We start from the raw sequence: 18,421 nt of genomic DNA on the forward strand, positions 1-18,421 counted from the left end.
GGTTCCTCTAATCCAGCAATAACTTGCATTTACACAGCACCATTAATGTAACAAAGTGCCCCTATTGTCAAATATGCATCCGACACAAACATATAGGGAAATATTGAGACAGGCGATTAAACTTATGGTCAAATTGGTGGGATTTAAGAAATGTCTTACAGGAAGAGAGGGGTAGAGAGGAGTAGGTTTAGAGAGAGAATTCTAAATCTCAGGAGTTGAAGGACCACAGAGATCGAAGGACTTATGTAATTACAGTAATAGGGAGGGCAAGACCCTGGAAAAATTTGAACACTAGGATGAGAATTTTAAAATTGAGGCTCAATAGAAGTCAGAATTTCTGCCTGACCATCTCCCCTTCACCCGTGATCTTCAGTAAAGCTGCTGGCTTCTACTCATGACCTGCACAGCAGCTGTGGGAAGTAGGATGGAATTCAGTGTTTGTCATGTTCCTTCGTGGTGTCCAGTTTAGAAACAACTTGTGTTTATAGATACATATATATATATATATATATATATATATATATATATATATAATATATATATATATATATATATATATATATAGAACCTCTAACCTCATAACATCCCACAGTACTTGAGGCAAGGTAAACAAACAGACAGGCATGTAGGAAAGGTGACCAAAGTTGTAGATCTCCAGCTAACTTTACAGTGGGAAAGAGGATGACAAGGTCAGAGATAAGGGAGGCAAATGAATGGAGAATCTGCAATGGCTTATGGTAAAATAGAATGGGTGGAATGTGGCAGCAGGAAAAGTGTGGGGATGAAGACAGAAAAGACACTGGCCAGAATCAAAAGAGGAATCATCATTTCACAACATTGGGAAGAGGGTCCTACAAAGATAGGGTGGAAATAAAAATTCAAAGTGTTGAATAACCGAGAGCAAATTGGGGCTGGCAAGGAGGCTGAAGGAGCAAACCAGGAGAAGAGGAATGCATTTTACATATATAGACAGGCAAGGAGTGCAGGGAGAATAGTGCAGCAGATTTTTAAGACGTTCATTCACAGGATGTGGGCATTGCCAGCATTTATTGCCCATTCCCAACTGCCTTTAGATGGAGGTGCCAAGCTGACTTCTTGAACTGCTGAAGTCCATGTGGTGTAGGTAAGCCCACCGTGCTGTTGGGAAGAGAGTTCCAAGATTTTGACCCAGCAATAGCGAAGGAATGCCAATATATTTCCAAGTCAGGGTGGTGTGTGGCTTGGAAGGGAACTTCCAGGTGGTGGTGTCACCATGCTCTTGTCCTTCTAGATGGTAGTGGTTGTGGGTTTGAAAGGTGCTGCCTAAGGAACCTTAATGAGTTGCTGCAGTGCATCCTGTACATGGTAAATACTGCTACTGCTGTGAAGGGAGTGAATGTTTGTGGATGGGGTACCAATCAAGCTGCCTGCTTTATCTTGGATTATGCCACGCTTCTTTTTTTAAAAATATAAATTTAGAGTACCCAATTCATTTTTTCCAATTAAGGAGCAATTTAGCGAGGCCGATCCACTTACCCTGCACATCTTTTGGGTTGTGGGGGTGAAACCCGCACAAACACAGGGAGAATGTGCAGACTCCACACGGAAAGTGAACCAGGGCCGGGATAGAACCCGAGACCTCGGCACCGTGAGGTTGCAGGGCTCACCACTGCGCCAGTGCTGCCCCTGTGCCAAGCTTCTTGAGTGCTGTTGAAGCTGCACTCATCTAGACAAGTGAAATCAGTCCATCACTCTCCTGACTTGTACTTTCTGGCTGGTGGACAGGCTTTGGAGCCAAGAGGAATGTTACTCTCTGCAGAATTCCCAGCTTCTGACCTGCTCTTGTACCCAACAGTATTTATATGTCCAATACACTTTCTGATCAATGGTAACTGCCAGGATGTCAATAGTGCAGGATTCAGTCATGCCAATGCCATTGAATGTCATTGGGGCAATGGTCAGATTAATTTGTGTTGGAGACGGTCGTTGCGAGCACTTGTGGGGCACAAATGTTACTTGCCACTTGTCAGCCCAACTGAGCCGGATTGTCCAGGTCTTGTTGCATATGGGCACAGACTGCTTCAGTATGAGTTGCAAATGGTAAACATTGTGCAATGATCAGCGAACATCCCTATTTCTGACTTTATGATGAAAGATCATTGATGAAGCTGCTGAAGATGGTTGGGAGAAGGACACTACCCAGAGGAATCCCTGCAGTGATGTCCTGGAGCTGACATGAGTGATTGCCAAGAACTACAGCCATCTTCCTTTGTGCCAAGTAGGACTCTAACCAGTGGAGTTTCCCCACTTCCAATTCCCATTGACCCAGTTTTGCTTGGGCTCCTTGATGCCACACTCAAATGCTACCTTGATGTCAAGGACACTCACCCTCACCTCAGATGTTCAGGTCTTTAGTCCATGTTTGAACCAAGGATATAATGTGGCCAGGAGCTGAATGACCTGGCAGGACCCAAATTGAATGTCAGCGGGCAGGTTATTCCTAAGTAAGTGTCACTTGATAGCACTGTTGATGACACCTTCCATCACTTTACTGATAATCAGGAGTAGACTGATAAGAGTGGTTATTGTCTGGGTTGGATTTTCCCCATTTTTGTGTACAAGACAAAACCTGTGCAACTTTCTACATTGCCCGGTAAAGGGAACTGCTTGGCTAGGGGCACAGCAAATTCTGAAGCACAAGTTCTGAAGCACAAGTCTTCTGTGCTATTGCCAGCTTTTGCAGCATGGAATGAATCAAATTGGCTGAAGTCTGGCATCTGATGCTGGGGACCTTTGGAGGAGGTTGGGGTGGATCATCTGCACTTCTGGCTGAAGATTGTTGCAAATGTGCAAACTCCCCTCAGCACTGAAGATGCAGGTGAAGGTTTCAGTGGGGAAGGATCAAATTACAACGGTAAAAAGCTGTCACTGGGTAGCACTCTCCCAAGTCGGAAGGTTGTGGATTTGAGTCCCACTCCAAGTTGGGAGTACAAAATTCAAGGCTGCCTGTGCAGTAGAGAGGACACTGTAAAGTTAGAGATGCCATCTTTTGGCCAAGTCATTAAATGGAGGCTCAGATCTGTCCTCTCAGTTAGATATAAAAGATCACAGATTAAAAGTAGCAATGGAATTATTCCCAGCATCCTTGCCAATATATATCCTGTCATCCAACATGACAAGAACAGATCACTTGCTCATTATTTGTTGCTTGTGGGAGCTAGCTGTGCAAATTTGTTGCCATATTTCTTAAATTTCAAGAATGGCTAAACTTCAAGGTGGTACTTCATTGGACTTAAAGCAGTGTCCAATAGTTATGAAAGGTGCCATATAAATGTAAGTCTTATTTTAAAATGTGGCATTGATTTATTTTTATTAATTTACAGAATGTAGGCATTGCTGCCCATTGATGGTGGAGAAAGTAAAAATGGTTCATTTAGTGAAATTCGTCATAGCCCCAGAGGATCATACTTTTGAGAGAGAGAGAACGGATTGTTGGTGATTTAACCTGATGATCACCACACCTCAGGCGAGGGGCAAGGTTGAGAAGATGAGGCCTTCATGGATAACCTCAGACGATACAGGAATTGAACCCACGCTGTTGGTGTCTCTCTGCATCACAAACCAGTCATCAAGCCAACTGAGCTAACCGACCCCAGGAAAGTAAGGAACATTGATGAGAATGAACTATTCCAGTATTCATTAAGTGAAAGGGCTTCTTAAAGAGAAAGAACTGATAATGGAACGCAGCAGTCCTGCAGCTTCAGTTTCTACCTCCTCCCATTTACTTTCCCTTTCTTGTGGGGAAGTAAATGCCCTCCACTTGGTAAAGGTTCACAACAGAACTGAAACCAGGAGGTCATAGTGAATTACAAGTGCAAGCATGTTTCATCACTGCATCCTGCTGTAAACATGTTTGACTGTAAATGTCCCTCATGTCATGTGAGTACCTTTAAGAAATGGGTGTTTACTACTGCAGTGATGTCAGAGAGTAGGTGGAGCTGGGCTGGCTGTCAGCTTTTTACTTTTGTTTTAGGCTATTTGCTGCAGGGTGTGTTTTAGTTTTGTTTTCAGTGTTGGAGCTGAAGCCAGACAGAGCAGGTGTACTGCTGTTCTCTCTGCCATCAAAAGACTTGATCATTTGGTGAATTCAGAATTATAAATGTTTTCAGTAATGACTTTAACCTTCCGATAAAGGTTTTGTTTTTAAGTCGTATGGATGTTAAAAAGGAAAGCTTAAAGGTTTACTTAGTGTTGTGGTCTTTGGGGGTTGTATTTGAATTAATGGTTGCTAAGATGATCACTGTTTGTTTTAAAAAAGGTTAACTTGAGTTCATAGAATAAACATGGTTTTGCTTTTAAAAAAAGTTTCCATTTCTGCTGTCCCACACCTGTAGAGTGAGCTGTGTGCTCCCCATACCACAATCTATTAAAAGTTGTGGGTCAGGTGAACTCCATGATACACTTTGGGGTTCTCTAAACCCTGGCCCAGAACACTCGAGTAATGTTATTTAGGATTGTCACCCTCAGCATGAAGCAGTTGTTCCCCAAGATTGATTTACATTAGGATTCATTTTAAAACACTTGGAGGAATAATAGACTTTTGAGTTACATGCTACCTTAATTGTCAGAATATCTACTTTTCAACGAGCAATATGATCAGGGAACCGGGTTAAAGTTGCCAAAGCAACTTTAGGATGTTTAATCAATACTGGCAGCAAACCGGGTTCTAACACTAATAACAGTGGTGCTCTTTTAGTGGCATACACAAAAAACGTTTCCAACCAGGACTCCTTCTCTGCTTCACCCAGTCTCCACATTCAGCACATACAAATTTAAGACTGCATAATCAATAACCTGCATACACCTACGACTACCAAATAGAGCCCTCCCTATTCTTGAAGCTTTGGCCCCTTCCAATGGTTCCATTCCACTGAGACAACTGAGTTGGTACATCATTCAAATGGCCATGATCCAAAAACCACCCAACCAGGGAGCGCTGGCAAGATGTGCAATCTAAAAGAAGCATCACCGCTTTCAAACCTTGGACTGACCTACCAGATATTCGTGAACAGCAACATCGCTGGTTGATTTACCTCAATAGTCTAATTAACCCATCATACCCTGTACTTGCCGACCTACATTGGCTTATGGTCCCACAAAATGAGGCAATTTTAAAATCAATCGATGGCCTCATTCCACCCAATCGCTGTACCCTTCTCAAGTGACAGCCTTTCAGATCTGTCTCTTTCCCCACTATTGACAACCATGCCCCGAGCTGTTCAAATTGCAGAATGATAATATCTACATATGCTGCATTTTTTTTATTTTGAGGTTGGGTTATCTGTCATTCTGCAGATACAAGTTCCTGAGCAGCCATTTTAATGAAGCCCTGCCCAGTAACCCAGCTAGAAGCTCGCCACCGTGAGGTTTACTTCCTTTAATTAGCAATGTTGTGAAACCATCACAAACTTAAGGTGGCGCATATTATTTTGCTAAATTTGAGATTAAATGTCATACTTCAGCAAGTTGCGATCTGATCGTGGGAAGAGAGTGGTCGAGCAATTCTGGCTTTCATTGAAAGAAAGCACGTGCAGGTTACCTTTCCACTTACAAGGGTGGAGTTTCAATTTTGCTTTTTTCGCAGGAGTCTCAACTGAAAGTTCTCTTTTTCTAGTTATGTGGTTAGGCTTAGCCACCGAGTTAAAAGGAGATATGCATTAGGTTTAAAATACCTCCTTTGTCAACTCGCTGCTCATTGGCAATCCTACAGCCCCCAGGTTCTCCTCGACCTGCTCGGAGGAACCATCGCCTCTGTTGTTGGTGTCCGGATCGGTCACCTCGTTCACCCCACTCGGGTTGTCCAAGGGCAGGTTGGGCTGCGAGGAGGCCACCGAGCTGTCCGCTTCCCGGCTGCCGCCGCCGCTGTTGCTGCTGTGCACCAGCCAGGCACTGAGCTCGGTCGTGGGCACCAGCAGCCTGTCCAGGCCCCTCACGTCGTTCAGCAGCCTCCTGGCTGTGAAGTAATAGTCCAAGTCCACGCTCTTGGGGTGAAGGTCGTAGCCGTCCAGCGTGTTCCTCCAGTTGTGGAACTGAGTCTGGGTGTAGGCCGAGCTCTGGCCCAGGATAATCTCGCGGAACGGGGGGAGCTGAGCATTGAGATAGGAGTCAATGTCCACCCGGACCCCCATCAGACTCAGAAGGATGGTGAACTGGATCAGACCCTCTGTGAAATACTTCTTCAGGGGGAGCATCTTCCCTCCCCAAATGAGTCAAGTGGTTTGTGTGAAGGGGGGGGGGGATTCCCCGGTTAACGGCCGGGAGGGGGGGTTAATTCCCCGATTAACGGCCTCTCCTCTCACCCCGACTTCCAAAGAGACAAAAAAACCACAAAGAAACTTCTGGTAAGTGCCAGCCCCCAGCCCGGCTCCGAGTTCCTCAGCGGGGGAATCACTTCCTCTTTCCTGCCGCTACCCCGCCTCTTGTTGTTCGCTGCCCTGCCCCGTCCAAACGTGCCGAAGGGAAAGTTGCTCCACGAGCGGCCGAGTGGGTCGACTCCGGCCCCAGGCTGCCAGCCTGACTAGGCCCCGGAGACGCGGACGCTCTTCCGCCGGTCAGGCAGCGGTGGTTGTTGCCCGGGGGGGGGGGGGGGGGGGGGTGTTGTTCTGTCTCCACGCGCCGGCCGGTTGGTTTGTTGTGACTCCCGCTGCCGGCTGCACACACGCTAAACTTCAACTGGTGACCAGAGGGAGCGGCAGAAGGCACGCATGCGCCGCCACTCCCTCGTCGCCCCGCGCCTACTCCTGATTGACGCGCCGGCCGGCCAATCGCGCGCCGCCTCGTCAAATCATTCGGCGCCGCCCCATCCCGGCGGACCAATGGGCGGGGCGCGCTGGGGGCGGGGCCTGTTACAATGCGGCAAGGCGGTTTAGGCCCAGGCGCCGGCTAGCAGTAAGCGGGCGCTCGCTCCTTTCTTCACTGTCTCGCCTTTTGTTTTGGAGGAGCCGGGATAGGCTCTGCTGCGCTCGAAGCGCCTGCTTAAGCAATGAACAGTCTGTGGGCCGCGGGTGACTCCGTTATCAGGGGCTGGGCTCGGTTTAGCGGCCGCTCCTTCCCCATCCCCCCTCCCTCAGCCTGCAGGCACCGCCATGACTTGCAGATTCGGGGTGGAGGGGGTGCGGCTGCGCACTGTGGCTGGACTCCGCGAAGCTGGGGACCCAGCCGCTGCCATGTGACGCGGAGCGTTGTCAGGAAGGCGGCCATTTTGGAGCGGGGAATTCCGCCTTCACCCCATTGCGGTGCCAACACTCCAAGTAGTTGGGCCGGACTCCAAAGGATTGAAATCTTAATCTCCAGGACACTACTCTGGACGGGAACTCTGGTTCTTAAAGCAGAGATGGAAATTCTGAAGTGTTGAAAGAGTAAATAACAAAATAAATAGTAGTAATCCATATGGTCCTTCAAGACAGCTCCATTCAATAAGATCATGGCTAATCTATCTCAACTCCACTTTCCCCATATCTTCACTTTCCTGTGGTCTTTGTGGTTCTACTCTGAGGATGGTTGGCGTAGTGTTCACAAAGACCTCTACTAGCTTTTGAACAAAGCTAAAGATTTATTTACACTACTTAATTGGATTTGACAATTACTTGTCAAACCCAATAGAAGTACCTTCTATATAATGAACAGTTGATAAGAAACATACAGCTACACTAATACAATAACTATGATCTGCTCTCACTCACGCTATCTTTTGAATGATGTGGAGATGCCGGCGTTGGACTGGGGTGAGCACAGTAAGATGTCTTACAACACCAGGTTAAAGTCCAGCAGGTTTGTTTCGATGTCACTAGCTTTCGGAGCGCTGCTCCTTCCTCAGGTGAACGAAGAGATAAGTTCCAGAAACATATATAGACAGATTCAAAGATGCCAGACAATGCTTGGAATGCGAGCATTAGCAGGTGATTAATTCTTTACAGATCCAGAGATGGGGTAACCCCAGGTTAAAGAGGTGTGAATTGTGTCAAGCCAGGACAGTTGGTAGGATTTCGCAGGCCAGATGGTGGGGGATGAATGTAATGCGACATGAATCCCAGGTCCCGGTTGAGGCCGCACTCGTGTGCGGAACCTGGCTATAAGCTTCTGCTCGGCGATTCTGCGTTGTCGCGCGTCCTGAAGGCCGCCTTGGAGAACGCTTACCCGGAGATCAGAGGCTGAATGCCCTTGACTGCTGAAGTGTTCCCTGACTGGAAGGGAACATTTCTGCCTGGTGATTGTCGCGCGATGTCCGTTCATTCGTTGTCGCAGCGTCTGCATGGTCTCGCCAATGTACCACGCTTCGGGACATCCTTTCCTGCAGCGTATGAGGTAGACATCTTTTGAATAGTCGAGTATTGTGTGCAGTTCTGGTCACCACTATAGGATGGATGTGGAAGCATTGGAAAGGGTGCAAAGGAGATGTACCAGATGCTGCGTGGTTTGCAGGATAGGTCTTATGAGGAAAGGTTGAGGGAGCTAGGGCTTTTCTCTTTGGAGCGGAGGAGGATGAGAGGTGACTTAATAGAGGTTTATAAGATGATGAGGGGGATAGATAGAGTGTACAAACAAAAGAACAAGAACAAAGAAATGTACAGCACAGGAACAGGCCCTCCAAGCCCGAGCCGACCATGCTGCCCGACTAAACTACAATCTTCTACACTTCCTGGGTCCGTATCCCTCTATTCCCATCCTATTCATGTATTTGTCAAGATGCCCCTTAAATGTCACTATTGTCCCTGCTTCCACCACCTCCTCCGGTAGCGGGTTTGAGGCACCCACTACCCTCTGTGTAAAACACTTGCCTCGTACATCTACTCTAAACCTTGCCCCTCTCACCTTAAACCTATGCCCCCTAGTAATTGATCCCTCTACCCTAGGGAAAAGCCTCTGACTATCCACTCTGTCTATGCCCCTCATAATTTTGTAGACCTCTATCAGGTCGCCCCTCAACCTCCTTCGTTCCAGTGAGAACAAACCTAGTTTATTCAACCGCTCCTCATAGCTAATGCCCTCCATACCAGGCAACATTCTGGTAAATCTCTTCTGCACCCTCTCTAAAGCCTCCACATCCTTCTGGTAGTGTGGCGACCAGAATTGAACACTACTCCAAGTGTGGCCTAACTAAGGTTCTATACAGCTGCAACATGACTTGCCAATTCTTATACTCAAGTGCCCGGCCAATGAAGGCAAGCATGCCGTATGCCTTCTTGACTACTTTCTCCACCTGTGGTGCCCCTTTCAGTGACCTGTGGACCTGTACTCCTAGATCTCTTTGACTTTCAATACTCTTGAGGGTTCTACTATTCACTGTATATTCCCTACCTGCATAGACCTTCCAAAATGCATTACCTCACATTTGTCCGGATTAAACTCCATCTGCCATCTCTCCGCCCAAGTCTCCAAACAATCTAAATCCTGCTGTATCCTCTGACAGTCCTCATCGCTATCCGCAATTCCACCAACCTTTGTGTCGTCTGCAAACTTACTAATCAGACCAGTTACATTTTCCTCCAAATCATTTATATATACTACAAACAGCAAAGGTCCCAGCACTGATCCCTGTGGAACACCACTGGTCACAGCCCTCCAATTAGAAAAGCATCCTTCCATTGCTACTCTCTGCCTTCTATGACCTAGCCAGTTCTGTATCCACCTTGCCAGCTCACCCCTGATCCCGTGTGACTTCACCTTTTGTACTAGTCTACTATGAGGGACCTTGTCAAAGGCCTTACTGAAGTCCATATAGACAACATCCACTGCCCTACCTGCATCAATCATCTTTGTGACCTCCTCGAAAAACTCTATCAAGTTAGTGAGACACGACCTCCCCTTCACAAAACCATGCTGCCTCTCACTAATACGTCCATTTGCTTCCAAATGGGAGTAGATCCTGTCTCGAAGAATTCTCTCCAGTAATTTCCCTACCTCTGAAGTAAGGCTCACCGGCCTGTAGTTCCCTGGATTATCCTTGCTACCCTTCTTAAACAGAGGAACAACATTGGCTATTCTCCAGTCCTCCAGAACATCACCTGAAGACAGTGAGGATCCAAAGATTTCTGTCAAGGCCTCAGCAATTTCCTCTCCAGCCTCCTTCAGTATTCTGGGGTAGATCCCATCAGGCCCTGGGGACTTAGCTACCTTAATATTTTTTAAGACACCCAACGCCTCGTCTTTTTGGATCTCAGTGTGACCCAGGCTATCTACACACCCTTCTCCAGACTCAACATCTACCAATTTCTTCTCTTTGGTGAATACTGATGCAAAGTATTCATTTAGTACCTCGCCCATTTCCTCTGGCTCCACGTATAGATTCCCTTACCTATCCTTCAGTGGGCCATCCCTTTCCCTGGCTACCCTCTTGCTTTTTATGTACGTTCAGAGTATACTTTCAGAGACTATTTCCTCGGGTGGATGTAGCTGTTACAAGGGGGCATAACTATAAGGTTCAGGGTGGGAGATATAGGAGGGATGTCCGAGGTAGGTTCTTTACTCAGAGAGTGGTTAGGGTGAGTCGACACTTTAGGAACTTTCAAGCGGTTATTGGATACGCACATGGAGCACACCAGAATGACAGGGAGTGGGATAGCTTGACCTTGGTTTCGGACAATGCTCGGCACAACATCGAGGGCCTGTTCTGTGCTGTACTGTTCTATGTTCCCAACCTCACCCAGAAGGCTTATTTATATAATTCTGCATCTAGCTCCCTCTTGTGGCTGATTTGGACATAACATTAACCCTTACAGTTCTGCATTTATCGTAATGTCACATTTCCTTGGTATCAAAAAATCTATCAACTTCTGTCTTGAATGTGTTCAACAACTGAGCCTACCCTCTGTGGAGAAATATTCATTTTCACCACTTGGACCCTCCCCGCCAATGTTAAGTGCAGTGTATCCCACCTCTTAAGATCCTCCCTGGCCTCCACCAGCTTTGTTAAGTTCCACTTATGGAGCCTTGTCCATTCCCTCGCTACCTGAATCCCCAAGTATCTAAACCTATCCCTCGCTACCGTAAATGGCATCCTCCCTAAATTAGCCCGCTGTGCCAGCTCATTCACCGGGAATACCTCGCTTTTCCCTACATTCAGCTTGGATCCCGAGAACCCTCCAAACCTCCCCAACAGGCCCATAATCATTCTCATACTCTCCAATGGATCCGAAACATACAGCAAGAGGTCATCGGCATAGAGCGTCACCCGATGCTCCCTCTGTCCCCTCATTATCCCCTGCCACTCTGCCGACCCCCTGAGAGCCATCGCCAATGGCTGTATGGCCAACGCAAACAGCAGCGGCGACAGCGGGCACCCCTGCCTCGTACCTCTGTGTAAGTCAAAGCTTTGTGAGCTCATATCATTCGTCCTCACCCTCGCTCTTAGCACCACATACAGCAACCGCACCCATGCCACAAATCTCGGCACAAACCCAAAGCTTCCCAAAACTTTGAATTTGTACCGTCACTCCACCCGATCAAATGCTTTCTCCGCGTACATGGACACCACCACCTCCGGTATCAGAGCTCTCGACGGATTCATCACCACATTCAACAGCGTCTTACATTACTCGCGAGCTGCCTGCCCTTCACAAAGCCTGTTTGATCTTCTGCAACCAGCCCTGTGGCACAATCCTCCATCCTCCCCGCCAGCAACTTAGCCAATACTTTCACATCAATGTTTAATAATGATATGGGTCTATACGACCCACATTCCACCGGATCCTTCCCTTTTTGGGGGATTAGTGTGATTACTGCCTGCCTCATCGTCTCCGGCAACTCCCCCATCTCCAGCGCTTCATTAAACGCCCCCAAAAGATGTGGTGCCAGGTCCGCCGCAAATTCCTTATAAAATTCTGCCGGGTACCCATCCGGCCCAGGGGCCTTCCCCGACTTCATACCCCTGATACTATCCAGCACCTCCCTCAGCCCCAGGGGCTCCTCCAACGCCTGCCTCTCTGCTTCCTCCACCTGGGGAAATTCCAGCTCGTCCAGAAACCGCCCCATGTCCCCCTCCTCTCCTCCTGGGTCTGCCTCATAAAGTCCCTGGTAATACTCTCTAAATGCCTCATTTATCTTCCCTGGCTCTGACACCACATCCCCAGTCCGGATCTTCAATATTTCCCTGGACGCAGCCTGCCTCCGCAGCTGGTGCACCAGCATGCGGCTCGCCTTCTCCCCATACTCATATTGCACCCCTCTTGACAAAACTGAGTGTCTTATTAGTTTTTTTCCAGAGGGCAGTTGCACTGGGTAAAGAGGTAGATTTCCTTTCCTGAAGGACATTAATGAACCAGATGGGTTTTTCAACAATCCAGTATTTCATGTTTCCTATTACTGATGTCAGCTTTTCTCATCCCTGGTTCATTTAATTAACTTAATTTAATTTCTGCAGTTGCCAAGGTTTGATTTCAACTCATGTCTCTGGATCATTGGTTCAGGTCTTTGGATTAATCCAATAACATTACTACTATGCCAAACTATCAACTCAAACATATGTTCCCATCCCAACTGTTGGGATGGGAATCGTACCCATGATTCTCGCACAGCGGCGTTAGCACCGACATCCCTTCCACCCTAAAATGTCTCCTCAGCTAATTCCATATCTTCACCGTGGACTGCACCACTGGGCTCCCTGAATACCTTCTCGGAGCCATTGGCAATGCTGCCGTCACTAGACCCCTCACAAGATTCCTCCTCCATCCTAACCCACTCCACCCCTTCTCCTTCCCACCACCGCCGATGACCTCTTGCTGTATGTTTCGGATCCGTTGGAGAGTATGGGAATGATTATGGGCCTGTTGGGGAGGTTTGGAGGGTTCTCGGGATCCAAGCTGAATGTAGGGAAAAGCGAGGTATTCCCGGTGAATGAGCTGGCACAGCGGGCTAATTTAGGGGGGATGCCATTTACGGTAGCGAGGGATAGGTTTAGGTATTTGGGGATTCAGGTAGCGAGGGAATGGACGGGGCTCCATAAGTGGAACTTAACAAAGCTGGTGGAGGAGGCCAGGGAGGTTCTTAAGAGTTGGGATACACTACACTTAACGTTGGCGGGGAGGGTCCAAGTGGTGAAAATGAATATTCTGCCGAGGTTTTTTCAGGCTCTCCCGATCTTTATACCAAAGGCCTTTTTTCGGAAAGTGGACACAATCATCTCTGACTTTGTATGGGCGGGGAAGGTGCCGAGGGTGGGGAGGACCCTGCTACAGAGGCAGCAGGGGGGGTTGGTGTTGCTAAACTTGCTTCATTATTATTGGGTGGCGAATGTGGACAAGGTGCGGCGGTGGTGTGAAGGAGAAGGGGTAGAGTGGGTTAGAATGGAGGAGGAATCTTGTAAGGGGCCTAGTTTGAGGGCTATGGTGACGGCAGCGTTGCCAATGGCTCCGAGAAGGTATTCAGGGAGCCCAGTGGTGCAGTCCACGGTGAAGATATGGAATCAGCTGAGGAGACATTTTAGGGTGGAAGGGATGTCGGTGCTAACGCTGCTGTGCGAGAATCATGGGTTTGAGCCGGGGGGGGGGATGGATAGTGTATACAGGAGGTGGAGGGAAGTGAGGCTGGTCAAGGTGAGGGATTTGTATTTGGAGGAAGGGTTCGCCAGTCTGGAGGAGCTAAGGGAGAGGGTAGAGTGTCGAGGGGTCGTGAGTTCAGGTATCTACAGGTTAGGGACTTTGCACGAAAGGTCTGGAAGGGGTTCCCTAGATTGCTGGGATACACCCTGCTGGAGCGACTGCTGCTTCCGGATGTGGAAGGGAAGGGAAGAATTGGGGATATCTCTAAGTGGCTGGGGGAGCGGGTGGTGAAGATCAAGGAGAAATGGGAAGCGGAGTTGGGAATGGAGATCAATTGAGGAGTATGGAGTGAGGCACTGCGAAGGGTAAACGGGACCTCCTCTTGTGCCAGGATGAGCCTGATACAGTTTAAGTTGGTGCACAGGGTGCATATGACTCTGGCGAGAATGAGTGGGTTCTTTCAGGGGGTAGCAGATGAGTGTGGGAGGTGTGGGTGAGGGCCAGCGAATTATGCGCACATGTTTTGGGGTTATGAAAAATTGGGAAGATTCTGGGCGGGAGTGTTCACGGTCTTAGCCAGGATAGTGGAGGAGGGAGTGGACCCGGACCCTTTGGTGGCGATATTTGGGGTTTCAGAGAAGCCGGAGCTCATGGAGAGGAGGAAGGCCGATGTCGTGGCCTTCGCCTCTCTGATTGCACGGTGACAAATTTTGCTGGAGTGGCGGTCGGAATCGCCACCAGGGGTAGTAACATGGTTGGGTGACCTGTATGACTTCCTGCGGTTAGAGAAGATAAAGTATGAGTTAAGGGGCTCAGCAGGGGAGTTTGAGAAAAGGTGGGGGATGTTTGTGACTGTGTTTGAGGAGCTGTTCGTCGCAGGGGGGTTGGGGGGGGGGGGGGGGGGGGTGATGGGGAGGGGGGCGTGAAAAAGGAGAAAAATCTGTACAAACTGTATAGTTGATTGTTGGGAATAATGTTTCCCGGGGTGTTCATTTGCTGTAACCTACTTTGATACAAGTTTGAATAAAATGCGTTTTTAAAAAACAGACACTCAGTTTTGTTCAAGGAGCTGGCAGTTAGGCATTGCCAGTAATGTCCAATCCTAAAAATGAACAAAATCAATGAAATGTGATTGACCATTCCAGACATAACATAAGGAAACTTATGAAGGAGGTTAATGTGACCTAGAGATCTGTATTTATAGATTGGTTAAAATCTCGTAGGCAGGTACAGAAAAATGAAACGGCTGATGAAATGCTGGCCTTTTATATTTGGAGGACGAGCATACAAGAAGGTGGAGTTCTTTGACAAAGTAACATGCTGTGGATAAAAGGGAACTGGTGGATAGACTGTGTTTAGATTTTCAAAAGGCATTTGATAAGGTGCCACATCAAAGGTCATTGCGAAAAATAAAAGTTCAAGGTGTGGATAGAAGATTAGCTAGCTAACAGGAAACAGTTGGCAGAAATTAGTCTTTTGCTAATTGGTAGGATATAAAGAGTGGTGTGCCACAGAGATCAATACTGGGGCCTCAACTCTTTACAATTAATGTAGGAAAGTAAATTGTGAAGAAGGCTAAATAAAGGGATATAGATAGGTGAATGGGAGAAGATCTCGCAAATGGGGTATAAAGTGAGCAAACCTGAAACTGCCCATTTTGACAAGAATAAACAAGAAGCCTGGTATAGAACATAGAACATAGAAAATACAGCACAGAACAGGCCCTTCGGCCCACAATGTTGTGCCGAATCTTTGTCCTAGATTAATCATAGATTATCATTGAATTTACAGTGCAGGAGGCCACCCGGCCCCCCGAGTCCGCACCGGCTCCCGGAAAGAGCCCCCCACCCAAACTCAACACCTCCACCCAACACCAAGGGCAATTTTGGACACTAAGGGCAATTTATCATGGCCAATCCACCTAACCTGCACATCTTTGGACTGTGGGAGGAAACCGGAGCACCCGGAGGAAACCCACGCACACACGGGGAGGACGTGCAGACTCCGCACAGACAGCGATCCAAGCCGGAATCGAACCTGGGACCCTGGAGCTGTGAAGCAATTGTGCTATCCACAAGGCTACCGTGCTGCCCTTAAGAACAAATAAATCTACACTATATCATTTTACCATAATCCATGTACCTATCCAATAGCTGCTTGAAGGTCCCTAATGTTTCTGACTCAACTACTTCCACAGGCAGTGCATTCCATGCCCCCACTACTCTCTGGGATATAAATGATGAGAAATTGCAGAGTTCTGTGATTCAGAGGGACCTGGGTGTCCTAGGGCATGAAATACCAAGGGTTAGTATGCAGATAGAGTAAGTAATTTGGAAGGCTAATAGAATTTATAGTTTATTGTGAGGGGGATTGATTACAAAAGTAGGGAGGTTATTCTTCAGTTGTACAGGACATATGGAGGACTGTATACTGTATGGGGTTCCTTATTTAAGGAAATATATAAATGCGTGAGAAGCAGTTCGGAGAAGGTTTACTAGATTAATACCTGGAATGAATGGGTTGTTTTATGAGGAAAGGGTGGACTGGCAAGGCTTGTATTCACTGGATTTAGATGAGTGGTTAAAACATAGAATCCAGAGCGATCCTGACAGGGTGGATGTGGTGAGGATGTTTCCCATTGTGGGAGAATCTGGAATTCATGGTCATTGTTTAAAAATAAGGATGTCAGACATTTAAGACAGAGATGAGGAGAATTTATTTCTCTCAAAAGGCAGTGAAAGCAGAGTCTTTGAATGATTTTAAGGCAGAACTAGATAGATTCTTGATTAACAAAGTTTATCGGGATACACAGGAATGAGTGTTTGAGGTTACAATCAGATGAGCCGTGGATGGCGGAATAGGCTCTAATTTGTGTGTCTGTACGTAAAAAGGTATAAGGCACATTTAAACTATGCAAAGACTTGGTTGAACAACTTCTGGAGTATTGTGAGCAGTTCGAAACGCCGCACCTTAGGAAGAATATATTGACCTTGGAAGGAGTACAGTGTAGATGTACCAGATTGTTAGATGTACTCCAAGAGTTAGAGTACGAGGAGGGGCTATACACACTAGGGCTGTATTCCCCACAATTTAGACGGTTCAGGTGGAATTCAACATACAAAGGGGAGCTGATAGGGTAAATATAGGGAAACTATTTTCACTGGTTGAGAAATGTAGGATTATAGGCCTAGGCTTCATAGGATCCTGGCAGAACCCAAACTGAGCGTAAATGAGCAGGTTATTGCTGAGCAAGTGCTGCTTGATAGCACTGTTGATGATCCCTTCCATCACTTCACTGATGAGTGAGAGTAGATTGATGGGGCAGTAATTGGCAGGGTTGAATTTGTTCCATTTTGTTAGTATAGAACTTGCGCGTGTAATTTTTCACATTGCCTGGCAGCGGCCAATAGTGTATCGGCACTGGAACAGCTTGGATAGGGGGTTCGCAAGTTTCATAGATTATCATAGAATTTACAGTGCAGAAGGAGGCCATTCGGCCCATCGAGTCTGCACCGGCTCTTGGAAAGAGTACCCTACCCAAGGTCCACACCTCCACCCTATCCCCATAACCCAGTAACTCCACCCAACACTAAGGGCAATTTTGGACACTTAAGGGCAATTTAGCATGGCCAATCCACCTTACCTGCACATCTTTGGACTGTGGGAGGAAACCGGAGCACCCGGAGGAAACCCACGCACACACGGGGAGGATGTGCAGACTCTGCACAGACAGTGTCCCAAGCCGGAATCGAACCTGGGACCCTGGAGCTGTGAAGCAATTGTGCTATCCACAATGCTACCGTGCTGCCCAGTTGGATGAGTTCTGGAGCTCAAGTCTCTAGTAGTATTGCTGGAATATTGTCAGTGCCCATAGTGCCTTCAGCCTTTTCTGGATATCTTACGGAGTGAATCAAATTAGCTGTAGACAGGCTGATGCTGAGGACCTCCAGAGGAGGCAGAGAAGGGTTATACACTTGGCAGTTCTGGGTGAGGATTGTTGCAAATGCGTTAACCTTATCTTTTTACACTGATGATCTGTGCTCTCAATGAGGATGGGAATATTTGTGGAGCCTTCTCCTCCAGAGAGTTGCTTAATTGTACACCACCATTCATGAACGGATGTGGCACGGCTGCAGAGCTTGGTTCTGGTCTGATGGCCATGGAATCGCTTAGCTCTGTCTGTCGCTGTTTGGCAGGCAAATAGTCCTGTGTTGTAGCTTTATCAGGTTGACACCTCATTTTTAGGTGTGACTGGTGCTTCTCTTGGAATGCCCTCCTGCACTCTTCATTTTGAGTTAACTCACAGATCAGCCATGATCCGACTGGACCACAGAACATGTTTGAGTGGCTAAATACACTACTCCTGTTGCTATCTGGAATGCACTGTCCGAGAGGACAATGGAATCAGATCCCATAGGCGGGATTCTCTGCCCCGCCGCCGCGCCACATTTCTGACTCAACCCGCCGGCAGGATTCATCGTTACGCCTGCCGGTCAATGAGGTTTCCCATTGTGGGGCAGCCCCATGCCGTCGGGAAACCCCGGGCTACCAGCAAAACGGAGCATCCCGCCGGCGGAGAATCCAGCCCCATATATTCAAAAAACAATTGGATAAATAATTGCAAGGAAATAAAAAAATTACAGAGCTATGGGGAAGGAGTGGGATGAATTGGATAGCTCTTTCAAAGGACCCCACAGGCATAATGGGCCGAATGTCCTCCTTCCACGTTGTCTCACACGAAGACACTATTAAAAAATTGGATGACAATTGTTTTTTCATTTTTTATTAATAGAAATATAGAAGATGGGAGAGAACTTGATTAACAATTGGGGTAACAATTAATCTTTTTGCATTCTAATTGGCCACAAATAGCAAGAATGGACAATTGTGAGGCACCAAACGAGGGT

General features: G+C 47.4%; 1 protein-coding gene across 2 annotated transcripts in view; it reads right to left on the reverse strand.

Moving 5' to 3' along the window:
• nfe2l1b (nfe2 like bZIP transcription factor 1b) overlaps positions 1-7,116 on the reverse strand; it is a 51,722-nt gene extending 44,606 nt beyond the window's left edge. For both annotated transcript variants that reach the window (XM_072487569.1, XM_072487568.1), the window contains exon 1: positions 5,712-7,116. In XM_072487569.1, the coding sequence (XP_072343670.1) occupies positions 5,712-6,230 (519 nt within the window). In that variant the 5' untranslated portion in view covers positions 6,231-7,116. The remainder of the gene's footprint in view (positions 1-5,711) is intronic.
• Positions 7,117-18,421: the final 11,305 nt, after the last annotated feature.

The sequence above is a fragment of the Scyliorhinus torazame genome, chromosome 21 (genome assembly GCF_047496885.1).
Source record: "Scyliorhinus torazame isolate Kashiwa2021f chromosome 21, sScyTor2.1, whole genome shotgun sequence".
NCBI classification, from domain to species: Eukaryota; Metazoa; Chordata; class Chondrichthyes; order Carcharhiniformes; family Scyliorhinidae; genus Scyliorhinus; species Scyliorhinus torazame.